This window comes from Prionailurus bengalensis, chromosome A1 (genome assembly GCF_016509475.1).
Source record: "Prionailurus bengalensis isolate Pbe53 chromosome A1, Fcat_Pben_1.1_paternal_pri, whole genome shotgun sequence".
NCBI lineage: Eukaryota > Metazoa > Chordata > Mammalia > Carnivora > Felidae > Prionailurus > Prionailurus bengalensis.
The window spans coordinates 132,505,097-132,523,667 of record NC_057343.1 but is presented as its reverse complement, the minus strand read 5'-3'; the positions used below and the strand labels follow the sequence as shown (position 1 = coordinate 132,523,667).

General features: G+C 40.1%; 1 protein-coding gene across 2 annotated transcripts in view; it reads right to left on the bottom strand.

Moving 5' to 3' along the window:
- LOC122489402 (regulator of G protein signaling 7 binding protein) overlaps positions 1-18,571 on the bottom strand; it is a 104,989-nt gene that overhangs the window by 9,599 nt on the left and 76,819 nt on the right. The window contains exons 4-5 of one of the 2 annotated variants that reach the window (XM_043591151.1): positions 14,377-14,524; positions 3,503-3,573 (exon numbers count right to left, since the gene is read on the bottom strand). In XM_043591151.1, the coding sequence (XP_043447086.1) occupies positions 3,503-3,573; positions 14,377-14,524 (219 nt within the window). Of the gene's footprint in view, positions 1-3,498; positions 3,574-14,376; positions 14,525-18,571 lie in introns of those variants that run through there. The other variant, XM_043591159.1, reaches the window with a different exon arrangement.

Here is an 18,571-nt window from a genome sequence, read left to right as displayed (position 1 = left end):
TTAAATTTCAAAATCCTATTGCTTCAGTCCCTCCTGAACAGGTCCTTGAATCTCCTAGCTTTCTCCTTTTTCTGCTCCACACAGATTTAAAGTTTAAATCCTGAATATCCTTTATTTGGACTATGCCCTTTTCACTCATGGTTTTATTCACAGTACCAATCGTTTATTATTATTATATTTGAAAAATATATTTAAAATTCTACTTTTTTCTTTTTATAAAAGTAATACAAAGTTATACAAAATATTTATACTTTTTTGATTATAAAAATGTCCTAGGTAAATAAAATGAAATTTCCGTTTTTCCATTAGTTCACATTTTGGAAACTATTGGATGCATTTCATGAAATGTAGAGCAAATATTTTGGATGGTTTGACTTAAAATAGAGGCTACATGGCGCACATGAAATTCTTTCTGAGGGCTCTGGTACTCATCCTCCTGGGCTCCTGATTGTGAGGTACAGGGAGAGACCTCCATGCTGCTGACAGGGGGAACTTGCCAGACATATAAAGAAACTGAGAATAGCTTCAGACATGGCTCCAACTCCAAAGTCACAGAGACCGATGTTCTGTACTGCAGGCTCAAGATCAATGCGTGGTAGCAGGGGCTGTTCTATTTGATGAGAATGTGGCATTCTCCTGAGCTAGGCTGGGTGGGCCAGCTGGTGAAGAATACCAATACCAACAACAGCAATAACAATAAGCACCTGCTCTCTGAAAGGTCCGTAGCAGATGTTCCACAAGCGGTGCTTCATTTAAAACTCAGGACAACCCTCTGAAGTAAGTAATGCTATCATCTCCTTTTCAGGGCTGAGGAAAATGAAATGGCTGGATGTTAAACAACTTGTTCCAGGGCACAAAGTTGGTAAGTGGGCAGGGCCAGCATTCAAACCCAAGCATCGCCTTAATCCAAAGTCCCTGGTCCCAACCACCATGCGGACTGCTAGCAACAATCTTCCATGCTGTGGTCGGCGGGGGGTGGGGGGGGGGTGCTCTCTCATCACTACACTGTGTCTGTAGAGGCCACTTTTAGGCAAACAGGCTTGTGAGGTGGAATGCAGAAAGGGCCCACAGCGACCACCTGGATGAACACAGGCCCATCTATCAGGTGGCCACCTCAAAATAGCCATAGACCCTACCCCACCAATGGGCTACTTCCCACCAGGCACAGTTACCAAAAAAGGGAACATTCCATATGTCTCCATTCCTCCTCGTCTTCCCCCTTTAAAACCAGCCCCCACCCACCGCCTGGTTGCAGACAGCCTCTCCTCTGCTGTTCAGCCCGCGGCTTCCTTGAGGTGTAGGCCATAAACTTCTATCTCCTTTGTTCTGCCTCTGGTGAATCCCTTCATCTCCCAAGCCACTGGCTTCCACCTGATCATCACCCCGCATTTGGGGGCCCCCATCTGATCTGACAGACACCCCATTTAGACACACCATGTCTGCTTCCGGAAACCACCGCAAGGCCTCTACAACACTACCCCTGTGGCACAAGCCCGTTCGTCTGATTCTAGGCCCTTCAGGGGGGCTCCGAGTTAACTGATGCTCCGCACCCCTGCCTCTCATTTCCTTACACCCCGCCTCCCTGCCGTGGAGCTCAGGCCGCGCTACCTGTCGACCTCTTCATCTGGTGTTCCCACTTGAACCTCTCCACCTTCTGCCACCTTCTGCTGCTCCCTGAGCCAGCAGACTCCCAGCTCTGCTGCCAAATCCTCTCAAAGGCAAGCAGCACTCTGTCCTCCCTCCTCCCAGGCTTTGATCAGGGGGAACCAGAGGAGTTTCTTTCTTACTCTAAAAACCCTTTCCCCACCCTCTGGTTATGTCTCTCCGAAGCTGGTGCTTGCTTCACTTAAGGCCGCTCTGGCCACGTAGGGGAACGTGCTCCTTCAGGTCCTTGGTACGGATCTTCAGACCCTGGGACTGCAAAGTTGGGCGCAGATTGAACACACATTTATCGTGTATGCCGGGGGTTTTACTACCAGGTGCCAGGCATCGCTCTGGGTACAGAAGCTACGGTAATAGTTGACAAAAGCATATAGAGGCGGTTCCCTTATGGAAGTTTCACTCTAGTGAAAATACCTTTCCATTTCTGTGTGAAGGTGTATGTTTCCATAGGCTAGCTCTGGAGACAGACTGCCTGGGACCACATCTCAACCATCTATTTACAGTCTGTGTGACCGTCGCAGAGTTAGCTAACCTCTCTTTGCCCCAGTTTCCTGTAAATTGGGAAGCATTAGTCGTTATTTCCTTCAAAGGCGTTATTAGAATTAAATAAGTTAATACAGTTAATCCATGTAAAGTATTTAGTGGTTGTGATATTGCGATTTATAATAAGAAATATACAGTTGTCTCCCACCTCAGTCCTGGCACAGAGCTCCTAAAAATCCCTGGAATTTCCTAAGTGATGACAGCGGAAAGGGGCCTTTTGTTATGTTAATGAGGTTACTTTCAAAAACTGCCTAAGGATGGGGGCTGGTTGCTAGGAGAATAACTCTGTGATCAGAGGGGTGGAACTTTCAGTCCCACCCCCAACCTCCGGGGAAGGGAAGGAACTGAAGACATTTCAATCACCAATGGTCAATGATTTATTTAATCAATTATGCCTACATAATGAAGCCTCCATAAAAACCAGCAAGGTTCAGAGGACAGGTTCAGAGGACTTCCAGGTTGGTGAACAGGTGAAGATCTGAGGACCATGGTGCACCTGGGAAGGGATGGAGTCTCCTTGTCCTTTCCCCACACTCTGTACTTGGCATCTGACATCTGGCTGTTCCTGAGGTATATCCTTTTACAATAAACTGGTGATCTACTGAGTAAAATGTTTCTCTGAATTCTGTGAGCCACTCTAGCAGATTAACTAAACTCATGGAGGGGCCCTTGGAGCTTCACACCTGTACATCCCAAGTGGTGGGGGAGGGCAGTCATGTGTAGCCCTTAACTTGGGGGATCTGGTGCTGTCTCCCTGTCTTGTTAGAATTCAGATGAATTGCAGAACACCCCGCTGGTGTCTCCTAATTCTTGGTGGTGTGGAAAACCACCCCCACATATTGGATTGGGTGTGGAACCACAGTGGCACAATGTGAGGTCTCAATATATGTTGTTATTACTTCTTTTAGATAAGTGAACATCTATATGGCAGAGAGCTTCCTTTGGAAGTTTCTTAAGTGTCCTCCTATAGGCGGTAAACTTCTTAAAGGCAAGGGCCAAGTTTCCAGTTCTTTTGTATTTGCCACTCCTGGTACAGTGCTTTCCACAGCATGGCAATGAATCCATGCTCTTGACTGACAGGGCCAGTAGAGGAGGCCTCTGCTTGAGGGTCGGAGCACAGCTGTGCTCGCCTGAGGGACTCTGTTTTCATTATCATATCTTCTTGAAGAGAGAGGAATGTACATTCAGTGCCTTCTATTGTTTGTGTAAAACAAACTTGTAATTTCTCAAGAAACAAGTCCCAAGGTTATCGTGTTAACAACATCCTCTGCCTCAAAGAAAAATGACAAGAACTTACCTTGATTTTTCAATGGTAAAGGCATAGTTTCCCTGAGTTTGCTTAAAAGGTTTTTCATTTCTCGCATGTCTCTGTACAAGTGATAAAAAGAAAAAATAATCAGCTGTAAATTTTTGAAATGCAACCCCAGTCTGTTCTATGAGACAATTGACAGACGAGAGTCTGTGTTTAATTGTACAAGCTTTAGTTTCCAGGGGGCAAATATTGAATTTATTTTGTTCTTATAAGAAAAAATATCTGAGATGGATGGCTCTGGAAGGAATGAGACTACTCTGGCTAACATTGCCACAGGGCATTCTGCTGTGGGCGCCCTCCTCTTGCCTTCAGTTGGACCAGACTCTTCTCTGATAATGAGGACAGTATTGCCGTTGTATAAGAGGGAGGTCAAGGTCATGCAACTTGAGTAACAGAGGTACTCTGGGCAAAGCTGAGGCTGGGTGATGGTGCTCTCAGGCTTTATGGTCAGGAGGCTATTGTGGCTGTACGGGTTCACTTGCTAGTGTCTCATTATGGTGATTGAAATTCAGTGTAACACAGGTGTTAGGGATTTACAGGGCTCAACATTTATTAAATTGGCTTGGAATGTTGGGAGACTGACAAATTGTAAAACCTTCAGAGAAGCGCTCTTCACAATGGTTTGGGATGGGGGGGTGGGCGGTGGGGGTGGAGACAGAGAGAGAGAGAGAGAGAGAGAGAGAGACAGAGAGAGAGAGGGAGAGGCAGGCAGGGAGAGAGAAGCACCTGGGAAAGCTGGACCTTCCTCTTGCCCGTAGGTAAGTCACTCCCTACCTCCAACACCTCCCCTCCCTCGTCTTAAAGTGCATATGATCCTAAAACCGCCAAACGTGGAGCAGTAAGACTGCTCAGGGGGCTTCTAGTCTGGGGTAAGGGTAAGGTGGACGTTTCAAGTCCTTGGGACCATAGTTCCCCACATGTTCAGGTGGTCATCCACTGGACGTAGTGTTCTTGAAAGCACAGGACGTAGTGGTAGATTTCATTTACCAGTGCAAAAATCAGATTCATCTTTTAGTTCATTCCACAATAGGCAAGCAATAGCTGGTACTAAGGATTTAAGGAAGTTTATTTGAGAGCATAATCCTCAAGTTGAGGAAATTCTATCTACTAACTTATTTTTCTTTTGCTCTATGAAGAAAAAGAACCACTATTTAATCTTCGGTATGAAATCCCTCAGTTCTTTTCTTTTTCTTTTTTTTAATTTTTTTTAACGTTTTATTTTTTATTTTTATTTAAAAAATTTTTTTTTCAACGTTTATTTATTTTTGGGACAGAGAGAGACAGAGCATGAACGGGGGAGGGGCAGAGAGAGAGGGAGACACAGAATCGGAGACAGGCTCCAGGCTCCGAGCCATCAGCCCAGAGCCCGACGCCGGGCTCGAACTCACGGACCGCGAGATCGTGACCTGGCTGAAGTCGGACGCTTATCCGACTGCGCCACCCAGGCGCCCCTTAACGTTTTATTTATTTTTGAGACAAAGAGAGACTGAGCATGAACAGGGGAGGGTCAGCGAGAGGGAGACACAGAATCCGAAACAGGCTCCAGGCTCCGAGCTGTCAGCACAGAGCCCGACGCGGGGCTCCAACTCACGGACCGCGAGATCGTGACCTGAGCCGAAGTCGGCTGCCCAACCGACTGAGCCACCCAGGCGCCCCTTCTTTTTTCTTTTAAGTAGGCCACACCCAAAGTGGAGCTTGAACTCACAATTGTGAGATTAAGAGTTACATGCTCTACTGACTGAGCCAACCAGGCACCCCTGCCTCTCAGTTCTTTTCTTGAAGCACAACTATTCTCTTGAGTATGGTTGGAGGACCACTAGTCCCAGGGGAGGCTGGAGACCCCATAGTGTCTCTCCGTAAATATTGACTAATATGTAAAAAAGAACTCTTTCTCAGGAATAGCTGATTGGAAAAGGAGAGGAAAGCAGACTTGTGGATCAGGTATAGAAATAACACCTTTAAAAGCATTTAGCATTCTTTCCCATAGGTATGAGGAGATGTTTCTGGGGCAGTGATGCTAATAAGCTGCAAAGGATATTTCTAGAGAGAAAAGGTGAAAGTGGGGGAGGGGAAGAAAGGAAGGCAGGCCCTACATCCAGAAGTGCAAGGAGCACATTCTGATTTTCTGTAAAATTCTCAAGGGCAGGTAGGGTGGGAATGGGCTAGGAATGCAGTATGTGAGACTCAGGCAGAGTCTCCTGCAAAGCACCAATTCTCAGTCCTGGTGCTGCACTGGAGAATCACTTTATGCCGAGACTGCACCCCCCATGGGAACGGTTTATGGGGACGGGGCTCAGGAATCAATGTTTTTTGTTTTTGTTTGTTTGTTTGTTGTTAATGTTTTATTTATTTTTGAGAGAGGGAGAGAGTGGGAGTGAGGGAGGGACAGAGAGAGGGGGGACAGAGGATCTAAAGCAGGCTCTGTGCAGACAGCAGCAAGCCTGATGGCACAGCTTGAATTCACAAACTGTGAGATCATGACCTGAGCAGAAGGCTGCCACTCAACCACCGACTGAGCCATCCAGGGGCCCTAGGAATCAGTGGTTTTAAAAAGCACCCCCTGGGGCATCGGGATGGCTCAGTCAGTTAAACAGCCAACTTTGGCTCAGATCATGATCCCAGTCCGTGGGTTTGAGACCCACATTGGGCTCTGTGCGACAGCTGAGCCTGAAACCTGCTTCAGGTTCTGTGTCTCCTTCTCTCTCTGCCCCTCCCTCATTCACACTCTGTCCCTCTGTCTTTCTCTCTCTCAAAAATAAATAAACATTAGGGGGCGCCTGGGTGGCGCAGTCGGTTAAGCGTCCGACTTCAGCCAGGTCACGGTCTCGCAGTCCAGGAGTTCGAGCCCCGCGTCAGGCTCTGGGCTGATGGCTCAGAGCCTGGAGCCTGTTTCCGATTCTGTGTCTCCCTCTCTCTCTGCCCCTCCCCCGTTCATGCTCTGTCTCTCTCTGTCCCAAAAATAAATAAAAACGTTGGAAAAAAAAAAATTAAAAATAAATAAATAAATAAATAAACATTAGAAAAAATTAAAAAAAAAAAGCCCTCCTGGTGATTTTAATATCCCACCCAGGGTGAGATCCACTGATCTCCTAGGGCAGACAGAGGGGAAACCTAGGAAAAGCTGCTCTACCAGGCCAGGTCTCTTGTGCCCACTTGTGTCTGTCATTCCCACCTCTTTTGACCTGAATCTGACTTAAAGACTGAACTTCAAAACCGTGGGCTATACTCTCCTTTTTTTTTTTTTTATTTGAGGTAAAATTGACATATAGCATTATTTAAGTTTCAGGTGTACAACATTACAATTTGCCATCTGTATGTACTGTAAGTAAAGTGATCACTAGGAGTCTAGTTATGATCCGTCACACTATAATTGACCCCCTTCAACCATTTTGCCTACTTCCATCTCCCAACCTTCCCCTTGGTAACCACCACCAATCTGTTCTCTTGCATGGATGAGTTTATTTTTCTTTTCTTTTGTTTTTTTTTAGATTCCACAAATGAGTGGAATTATATGGTACTTGTCTTTCTTTATGTGACTTACTTTACTTAGCATAATACCTTCAAGGTGAATTCTTGTTGTTGCAAATAGCAAGCTGAATAGTTTTCCATTTTAAAACACACACACACACACACACACACACACACACACACCCCAGATCTTCTTTATCCATTCATCCACTGATGAAAATTTAGGTTGTTTCAATTTCTTGGCTATTATAAATACTGCAGCAATGAACATAGGAGTGCATATATCTTTTTGAATCAGTGTTTTCACATTCTTTGGATAAATACCTAGAAGTGGAATGGCTGGATCATATGTTAGTCCTATTCTTATTTTTTTGAGAAACCTCTACTGTTTTCTATAGTGGCTGCACCAATTTACATTCCCATCAACTGTGTATGAGAGATCCCTTTTTTTCCACATCCTTGCTAACACTTGTTATTTCTTGTCTTTTGGGTGCTAGCTCTTCTAAGTGGTAGGAGGTGATATCTCATTTTAGCTTTGATTTGTATTTCTGATGATTAGTGATGTCGAACATATTTCTATGTGTCTGTTGGCCAACTCTATGTATTCTGTGAAAAAATGTCTATTCAGATCTGACCATTTTTAATTGGACTGTTTCTTTTTTGTTGTTGTATAAGTTTTTTATGTATTTTGGATCTTAATCTTTGTTGGATATATGCTTTGCAAAATCTTTCTCCCATTCAGTAGATCACCTTTTTGTTTTAATGATGGTTTCTTTCACTATGCAGAATATTTTCAGTTTGATGTAATCCCATTTGTTTATTTTTGCTTTTGTTTCTCTTGCCTTTGGAATCCTATACACAAAAAAATATTACTAAGACTCATGTTCAGGTGTTTTCTTTAGGAATTTTCTTTATGTTTTTCTTTAGGAATTTTATGGTTTCAGATCTTACATTCAGGTTTTTACTCCATTTTTGAGTTAATTTTTGTGCATTGTATAAGAGAGTGGTCATGTGGCTGTCTATTTTTTCCAGGAACATTTGTTGAAGAGAATGTCCTTTGTCCATTGTATGATCTTGGCTTCCTTGTCGTAAATTAATTGTTCATCTATGTGGGGGTTTAATTCTGGGCTCTCCATTCTGTTCTATTGATGTGTGTGTGTTTTTATGCTAATATAAGATGGTTTTGATTACTGTAGTTTTGTTGTATAGCTTGAAATCAGGGAGCGTAATACCTTCACCTTTGTTCTTTATCAATAATAATTTGGCTATTCAACATCTTTTGTGGTGTTACACAATTTTTAGAATTATTTGTTCTAGTTCTGTGAAAAATTTCACTGGAATTTTGATAAGGATTGCACTGAATCTGTAGATTGCTTTGGATAGTTGTGGACATTCTAACACTATTAATTCTTCCAATCCATAGGCATGGGATACTTTTTTCCATTTATTTGTTGTCTCCATTTTCTCTTATCAGTGTCTTATATTTTTCAGTGTGTAGGTCTTTCACAGGTTTTTGATGCAATTTACGTGGAATTATTTTTTTAATTTCTCTTTCTGATAGTTTGTGATTAGTGTATACAGCTATCACAGATTTCTGTGTGTTGATTTTGTATCCTGCTACTTTACTGAATTAATTTATTATTATTTTTTGAATTAATTTGTTAATTCTAACAGTGTTTTGTTGGAGTTTTTTTTGGTTTTCTATATATAGTATCATGTCATCTGCACATAGTGACAGTTTTGCTTCTTCATTTAGGATTTGGACACTTTTTATTTCTTTTTCTTGCCTAATTATTGTTTTTAGGATGTTCATTACTATGTTGAATAAAAGTGATTGGCCATTCTTGTCTTATTCCTGATTTTAGAGGAAAAGTGGTCGACTGTTCACCACTGACTGTGATGTCAGCCATGGGTTTATCATATATGGCCTTTATTATATTGCAATATGTTCCCTCTATACCCACTTTGTTGAGTTTTCATAAAATGGTGTTGAATTGTGTCAAATGCTTTTTCTGCAGCTATTGAGATGATCATACAATTTTTATACTTCATTTGTTGATCTGGTGTATCACACTGACTGATTTGCAGATGTTGAACCATCCTTGTATCCCTGGAATAAATTCCACTTGATCATAGTGTATGGATACAATAATGTACTAATGTCTTTGTTTTGCTAATAATTTGTTGAGAATTTCTGCATCAATGTTCATCAATGACATTGGCGTCTAATTTTCTTTTTTTGTGATGCTTTGTCTGATTTTGGTATCAGGGTTATGCTAGCCTTACAAAATGACTTTGGAAGTGTTTCCACTTCTTAAATTTTTTGGAAGAGTTTGAGAAAGATATGTATTAAATCTTTGAATGTTTCATAGCATTCAGCTTGAAGCTGCTTGGTCCTGGACTTTTGTCATGTGGGAGATTTTTGATTACTGATTCAATCTCCTTACTAGTAATTGGTCTCTTTAGATTTTCTATTTCCTCATGATTCAGTCATGGAAGAGTGTATGTTTCTAGGAATTTATCCATTTCTTCTAGATTGTCCAGTTTGCTAGCATATACTTGTTTGGAGTAGTTTTTATGGTCCTTTGCATTTCTGTGATGTCAGCTGTAACTTCTCTTTGATTTCAGATCTTATTTATGGGAGACTTCTCTCTTTTTTCATGATTAGTCTAGCTGAAGGTTTTTCAGTTTTGTTTATCTTTTCAAAGAACCAGCTTTTAGTTTCATTGATCTTCTATTGTCCCCCACCCCACCCTCCACCTTAGGTCTCTATTTCATTTCTTTTCACTCTGCATTTATTATTTCCTTCTTTCTACTGAATTTGGGCTTTGCTTTTTTTCTGCCTTTGTAGGTTGTAAAGTTAGGTTGATTATTTGCCAGTTTTCTTGCCTATGGAGTTAAGTCTGCTATAGTCTTCCCTCTTAGACTACTTTTGCTACATCCTACAGATTTTGGTATGTCATAATTCTGTTTTCATTGGTCTCTCTCTTTTTTTTTTAATTTCTTTATTGACATCTTTGATGGCCCATTGGTTGTTTAGTAGCATGTTGTTTCATCTCCACATTTTTGTGGTTTTTCTAGTTTTCTTTTTGTAATTGATTTCTAGTTTCATACCATTGTAGTCAGAGAAGATACTTGATATGATTTCAGTCTTCCTGAATTTACTGAGACTTGTTTTGTGGCCTAACATGTGATCTCTATTGGAGAATGTTCCATGTACACTTGAAAAGAATATGTATTCTGTTGCTTTTGGATGGAATGTCTGTATATATCTACTAAGTGCATCTGGTCTAATGGATCATTTAAGGCCATTGTTTTCTTATTAATTTTGGCTTTGCATGATCTCTACATTGGTGTAATTTGGATGTTAAAGTCCTCTACTATTAGTGTATTGCTGTCAATTTCTTCCTTTAGGTCTGTTAATAATTGGTTTTATATATCTTGGTGTTTCTATGTTGGATACATATATATTTAAAAGTGTTATGTCTTTTTGTTGGATTGATCCCTTTAGACTATGTAATGCCCTTATTTGTCTATTATTACAGTCTTTGTTTTAAGTAAACTATACCCTCAGTGTGGGGCTTGAACTCATGACTGCAACATCGAGAATCACATGCTCTATCAACTGAGCCAGCCAGGCATCCCCCTATTATCATAGTCTTTGTTTTAAAGTCTACTTTGTCTGCTATGAATATACCTACACCAGCCTTATTTTCATTTCCATTTGCATGAAATATCTTTCTCCATCCCTTCACTTTCAGTCTGTGTGTGTCCTTACTTCTGAAGTGAGTCTTTGGTAGATGGCATATAGATGGGTCTTATTTTATCCCTTCAGTCACTCTATATTTTGATTGGAGAGTTTAGTCCATTTACATTTAAAGTAACCACTGATAAGTACTTATTACCATTTTGTTAATTGTTTTCTGGCTGTTTTTGTAATTCCTCTCTGTTCCTTTCTTCTTTCTCTCTTCCCTTGTGGTTTTATGGCTCTTTTTATGTTTTGTTTAGATTCTTTTCTCATTTTCTGTTGTGTACTTATGGTAAGTTTTTGCTCTATGGCTTACCATAAAGTTCACATACAAGTTCCTATGTGTATAATGGTCTGTTTTGAGTTAATAGCAGCATGACAAAACTTTACATTTTTTTCTCTCCCCTTCATTTTATATTTTTGATGTCACATTTTTACATCTTTTTATTTTATGCATCATTTTAATTTTTGTAGTTTTAGTTAACTGTACTATTTTTGTCTTTTCACCTTCATAGTTGGTTTGTCAGTGGTTGATTTACTACTTTTACTACATATTTAACTTTTCCAGTAGGATTTTATATTTATTCCCTTGTTATTATTTGTATCATTTCTTTTCAGTTTAGAGAAGTCACTTTAACATTTATTGTGATACTGGGCTAGTGGGGATGAGCTCCTTTATAGCTTTTGCTTATCTGGAAAACTATTCATCGCTCTTTTAATTTTGAATAACTTGCCGAGAATTCTTGGTGATTTTTTTTTCCTTTCAGCACTTGAATATGTTATGCCACTCTTCTGACTTGCAAGGTTTCTGTTGAAAAATCTGCTAGCATACTCTCTTGCTGCTTTTAAGATTTTCTCTTATCTTTAACTTTTACCATTTTTAGTTATAATGTGTCTTGTGGATCTCTTTGAGTTCATTTTATTTGGGACTCTCTGTGCTTCTTAAACCTGGATTGTTTCCTCAGATTAAAAAAGTTTCAACTCTTACTTCTTCAAATAAGTTTTATGGCCTTTTTTCTCTCTCTTCTCTTTCTCACGCCTCTATAATGTGAACATTATTCCACTTAATGTCTCAGAGTTATCTTAAGTTATCTTCATTTTTTAAAAATTCTTTTTTCTTTTTGTTGTTTTGCCCAGGTGACTTCTATTCCTTTGTCTTCTGGCTTGTTGATCTGGTTTTTGGCTTCATCTAGCCTGCTGTTGAACTCCTCTTGTGTACTTTTCAGTTCAGTTATTGTATTCTTCAGCTCTGTAACTACTGTATGAAACTTTCTTATATTTTCTGTCTCTTTGTTGAGGATCTCCATGCTCATCCATTCTTCTCCAGCTCAGTGGGCATCTTTACTGACCATTGCTGTAAACACTTTATCAAGTAGCTTGCTTATCTGTTTCATTAATATTTTTTTCTGATGTTTTGTTTTGTTTTTTGTTTATTTGTTTGAAACATAATGTTTTGTTGAAACATTTTGTCTTACTCTCTGTGTTGGTTTGTATGTATTAGTCAAATCAACTACACCTTCCAGTCTTGAAGAATGTCCTTGGACAGGAGATGTCATGTGGAGCCCCTCTGACCACCAGAGCTAGGCGCCCAAGCATTGTCCCCTCTATGGGCTGCACACAGCCATCTGCTGTGGCAGGTTTGTATTTGTGGTATCAGGTGGGTGGAATTGGCACTTGGCCTGGCTATGATGTGTGATTTTGCTCTGATTGTGGGTATGCTCACCAGGTCTAACAGGTTAGAGGGATAGTTCCACAATGCTGCCTACCAATACTGAACTTAGCAAGGTAGGAAGAGTTCACATATATGGTGGCCACCAATGTCTTTGTCTCTGAATAAAGTCTGAACATTTTCCTGCCTCTCTGGCAGGTACTTTAAGTTGAGTAAGTTGTTTTCCTTTACATATGATCTAGGCACTTTTCAAATTGGTGTTTTTGTGCTGGGTCCCAGAGCGAGTAAATCTGAGTCCTTAAGAGTGGGTTCTCCATTTCTTTCAGTTTTACAGTTATCTTAGATGTAATCCTCATTGGTTTTCAAAGTCTGACATTTAGGGGGCTCATACCTCTCATGTAGGATCTAAGGGCTGGGGTGCCTGGTGTGGAGGACAAACCCCTCACTTCTTAGGGAAAAGTACTGTACTTTTGAGATCCCTCCTGATGGTGGATCATGGCACTTAGGGTGGAGTCTTTTTGGCAAGGCATTGTCTTTGCCTCTCCTACCCTTCTCAATGCTGTCCTGTCCGTCCTTTGTTGTGGATGCTCTGTTCATCCAATTTGCTGTTCTTTTTCAAAGGAATTTATTCTATAAATCATTGTGTATTTGTCAGATCCACGAGAGGGAGTGAGTTTACATCTTCTTATGCCACCATCTTCAACCCAACTCCACCCTGTCTTATTTTTATTGCCAGCCATAGCCTGCTTTCTTAAAAGCTCAGAAGGCTTAGATATAGCTGCTGTGCTTGGTTTCTGAAAAGGCAAATGTCTTTGCTGATGGATTATGCCCTGATCATGGCCCTCTGGCAGATATTTCTTCCTGAAAATAGAGCAAAGCATTTTCTATTTCATAAATTAAGATAAATCATTCCCTCACCATTTGTCTATAGCTCTATCAGACCGTGCCAAACAGCTTTATTGTTTGAATTGTTAGATTTCCAAGCTTATACAAAATCCAAGTTTTATTAATAGCATATAATTACCACATGCTTCAATTTTCTATAAACACAGAAATTCAGTAATTAGCTTTAGAATTATATTACAATCTGAAAGTAGAACCACAATGGCTATAAATGCCATTGTGTGTTACATTTCTAAAAATAAAAAAAATAAAATGTTCATTATCTTGTCAATGATTCAACTCTACACAAAGCACTCAGTGGAACTGCCCAGTATTCATTCAACTGCTTTGTGCCAGCTCTAGGGACATTAGTAGCAAAGGACATGATATCACTGTGAAGGCCAATAAATAAGGGTCTTGTCCTCCTGCCTCACAGAATGGTATTTTAGCATGTATATGAGCCGTGGCACTTATTATTATATTATTATTGCTTCCTTTCCCTAAGTGAAACTGAATTACTCTAGAATCTCTTCTTCCCAAGAAGGAAACTCCCTATCTAGCAGTGATCTGGTGCTTGTTAAGGTAAGTGCATTAACTTGCTTTGGCCACTAAGGGGCCCTCAGCTGCATTCTGGGAAAGCAAGAGAAGGGAGCACTACAAAAAGCTGTCTGTCAATTGGGCAGAACGCTTAGCCGTGGACTGGAACCTAAGAAGGCCATTCCATACACCTGAAATCTAAGAAACTACTGGAGGCATATTTGCATGATTTTGGATTCGTCTCCCTTTAAGCAAATGGAAATTTTAGTACCCAGCCCTGTGGGTGAACTGTGATGGTATATGGATCCAACTTTCTCCCTTCCCATGGGAGCACACTGTTTTCATTTCCATGGAGACACAATGTGTTGGAGTGGGATACAAAGAGCCCTGGGAGCCTATGACTACTGGAAATTCTACCATTCTACTGCAGGGTTTGGACTCCTTACCTTCTGCTAGCTCAGTTTTCTGAAATAAGAATATGAAAGAGAAAATCTCAACTTCTGTAGCCCCTAAGAATATGAACTGGAGGAATACTGGCAGTAACTTCCCACTCACCTTTCAGTGTTCTCAATGTCTGTGGAAACCTGCCAGGAATGTTGCTGAATATCTACAGGGGATGATGAGGAGTCCTCTAGAGCAGGTGTTTCAGTACTCTCCTCAATTTTGCAGTCCAAACTCTTGGTTCCCCCACCAGGCTCCTTTCCTAAAGAGGGGAGAGGGGATGTTGGTAAAGAAAAGGATAAGAAATCAGAAATGCAAGTTCTATAGCCATGATATCATTGCAAAGATTGTCTATGTTTTGAGTCATGGGCTCCATTAACCTTAATAACTTCTGAATATGCAATACTATACTAATTCATTTATTTCTGAATAATACTGAATATAGGTATCTATCTCTGTTTCTAGCTATATAAATATATATACTTTGTGTGTGTGTGTGTGTGTGTGTGTGCACATAGCATGTTTCACAACATTCTGGGAAACCCTGAAAATCAAGGTAAAAGTAAGGGCTCCATTTTTGATGGAGTACTGGTGCTTTATAATCCATTCTTAATGAGATAGATCAGGTCATCTTGAGAGGGGGGTTTCAGCCTGTGAAATCATGCTGCTTTTTGGTTCTTTGATTCAGGAGCTACTATAAGGGCCAGGAGTAGGTGACACCCAGCAGGCTGAATGAGAGCTTCTGCCCTTCTCTCTGACTCTGACACTGGCTCTCTTGGATTCATCTCCCTTAAATAAATGTAAATTTGGGGACCCAGCATGTAGAAAATAGTTGTATCTTAGTATATGGGAAATAACTGAGATTGTGGACTTGTCTTCCATTTCCTTGGCTTTCTAGCCTCCTTCACTTTATCCTTCTCTGAGGAAATAGTTCAGCCTCAAGATCCAGCCTTGCTCTGCTGAGACCCCAAAGGGCCATAAACTAAAGTTCCATGTACATACTGGGTAGCCATCCACAGCAATGCACTGCCACTCTGCTAAGACTTGTATTTTACCATGACTGATCTCAAGTGAATAAATCAATACTTTCTAGAAACAAATCTTCAAATTGGTTCAGCAATAAATTCATATGAAAATAAATGGGAATTATAGTCTATTGCCCAGATATCATCTGTTAATGTCTTTTATTCTGCTCTGAACATTTGCCATCTGCAAGGGTGTATGTATCCTGGTGTCATGGAAATGGCTTATGAAGCCCGAGAACTGAGTTTTATGAGTTCATTCATTCACTCATTTATTCATTTATAAATATTTCTTGAGTATCAGCTAAGTATCAGGTACTGGGCTTGATGCTAGATTCTTTTTTACTCTTTTATCCAGTTTTATTTGTATTACGTAGATACAGCTCTAGACTAGTTGGTAAGAATTTATTATATCCCATATTGTTGAATATTCATGAGAGAGCAGCCACACCAGGCTACCTCTTAGCTCAGTTTCCCTAGTCCTGATGTGTGTTTTGCATGGTTAAAAAAAAAAATAAATAAATAAAGCAAACACACTTGTGAATAGGATGGTAAAATCTAATGGGAAGATTTTCCCTTGGATTCCTGACTGAAGGAGACTAGCCAAAATCTCATCCTTGTAATTTCTAACCTATATGGCAGCAACACAAGGAAAAAGAAACAAACAATTAAGTGGTAATTAACTATACATCATTCATCAACCTAGAGTGGAAATGGACCTCTGAATATTCAGCCAAAGCAAACACACAGTTTACTGATGAGAACTTCTGATGCTTTTGTGTATACTTTATGCACATTGATCCTGGGTGATGGAATTGCTTTTCCAATTTTATGGTATGTTGGGGGGGAGGTGAAATTTAATCAAGCACGTAATTTAGCATCTTACGATTTCACAGTTGGAGGGCACTGACCTCTTAAAAGTATTTGCATTGTGCTTCCTGGGAAAGTGCAACAACTATAGCCCATCTGCTACCCGCCGCTCAGCAGGGTCAGCCTTAGGATACAGTTCTGCAGTGATAGCTAAGCTCTGAGAGAGAAGCAAAAAGAACCAAACCCTAGCTTTTTGCTTTTCAAAACTCTGAAGGATTGGGCCACATATGGCTCCTGGGGTACTCCTGTGGAGTTGAAATGATTTGGGGAAAGCAGTATGCTTTTTGGGCAGTGAAGAGTAGAGAAAGAAGATGCATAAGCAGACTTAATTCTCTGCCTATGGGTTTTGCTTGGCTTGGGGCCACGGTAGCCCCTCTCCTGTGGTCAGGATTGTACAGCTCAAAGCTTTCATTCAAATGAGAACAGGGAGGACACGAGGTAGTGTGATGCTCTTTCTTGGAGTCCTCTCTCTCTCTTTAAAAACATTTTTAATGTGGAAAAAAAAACATTTTTAATGTGTATTTACTTTTGAGAGAGAGAGAAAGGGAGAGAGGCACAGAATCTGAAGCAGGCTCCAGGCTCTGAGTTATCAGTACAGAGCCTGACATGGGGCTTGATCTCACGAACCGTGAGATCATGACCTGAAGTTGGATGCTTAACTGACTGAGCCACCCAGGTGCCCCTGGAGTCCTCTCTTTACCTCCCTCATGTATATACTTTTTACAGGCAAAGGCGTAAAGAGAACCCAATCTACAATCAGTTTTATACTTAACTGCCTGTAATAATTCTACTACTTATATAAGACACACATCATTCTTTGACCTTTTCAAAGTAAAATAACTGTTCATATAACTGAAACACACCTGTGAGCTTGTCATCTCACCAGGTCATCTCCTCCTTTTCCTCATTTTCAGTGACTAGTTCTAACTCTGCTAATGCAGATGAACAAAAATAAAAGCCTTGAACATTGGGCTTGCAGTTGAGTGCTTTCTATCAGCTCATAAAATCTCTGCAGAATTTTGATCATCTTGTATCTTCTCTGGCTGAAACATCTTCAAAGACGGAAGGTATCAGTATGCATTTAAGGGGTTCTCAACTGCAGAATATTTATGGGGTCAAGTTTACTCTGCAAGTAGATATTAATTGCTTTCACTTACTGATAGCACTGACTTCATGTTGGGCATCCCTTTCCAGTACAGTATCTGCTTATTGCCTTTATAGTACTTATCTCTTTTAGAAATTATCTTGCATATGTATTTTTTTATGTTTATTTTTGAGAGGAGGGAGGAGCAGAGAGAGAGGGAGACACAGAATCTGAAGCAGGCTCCAGGCTCCGAGCTGTCAGCACAGAGCCTGACGTGGGGCTCAAACTCATGAGATGGGAGATCATGACCTGAGCCGAAGTCAGACGCTTAACCGACTGAGCCACCCAGGCGCCCCTTATGTATTTGTTAACTAAATACATTTTTAATAGTACATAAATTTGAATATGTTTTTTCTTGTAACTGTTTCATATCTCTACTGCTGCGTATGTATGACTCCTGCTTTCTTTGTATACCACATTTCTTGGGTCCCACATCTTCAGCTTTCTTGGATGCAGTTTCCATTTTGTTGCAGCATATCCTTGACTAATTACTTCAGAGAATGTCTGTGGAAAATACATTTTCTTCTCTTTTCTCTTTCTTTGCACTCACACTTAAATTTTAATTGACTAGATATGGAAATCTGTCTTCACAGTAACTTTCTCTCAAAACTTGGATGCTACTGTTTCCTTATCTTACATCCATATCCAGAATGACTTGTGTGTAGCCTGTTTACAGCTCTCTGAAAACTTCTTAGGGTATTATCTTCACATTTTTTGATTTATGAAATGGGTCCTAAATATGTGTAGGAATAGCTTCTTTTTATGTTAATCTTTTTTTGGCATTTGATTGGCATTTGTAATTTATTACCTCCTATTTTTTTATTTTGAAAATTTGCAAACCTATGGCAAACCTGTAAAAATATAACGGACACCCAAATATTCCAGTTTCACAAACTGTTAACATTTAGTTATATTTTATTTCTCTCCATCTCTCTATGTGTATGTATATGTGTATAGATTTCATATATACATAATGTATTGATTGCATATAATTTTTATATTTTAAGTCACATATACATATAAATATAACTTTTTACGACCCATTTAAGAGTAAGTTGCAGATATTAATGGCACTTTAACTACTTCAGCATATATCTCCTAAAGAACAGGATCTTTTCCCTACATAACCTCAAAACAATGATTGGGCCAAAAAATTATTTAGCTTGGATTAAATATGATTCAATACAATTTGATACAATACTAATATTTAATATGCAGTCTGTATTCACGTTTCCCCAATTGTTCCAATAATGTTTTTCTAACCTTTTTTTTA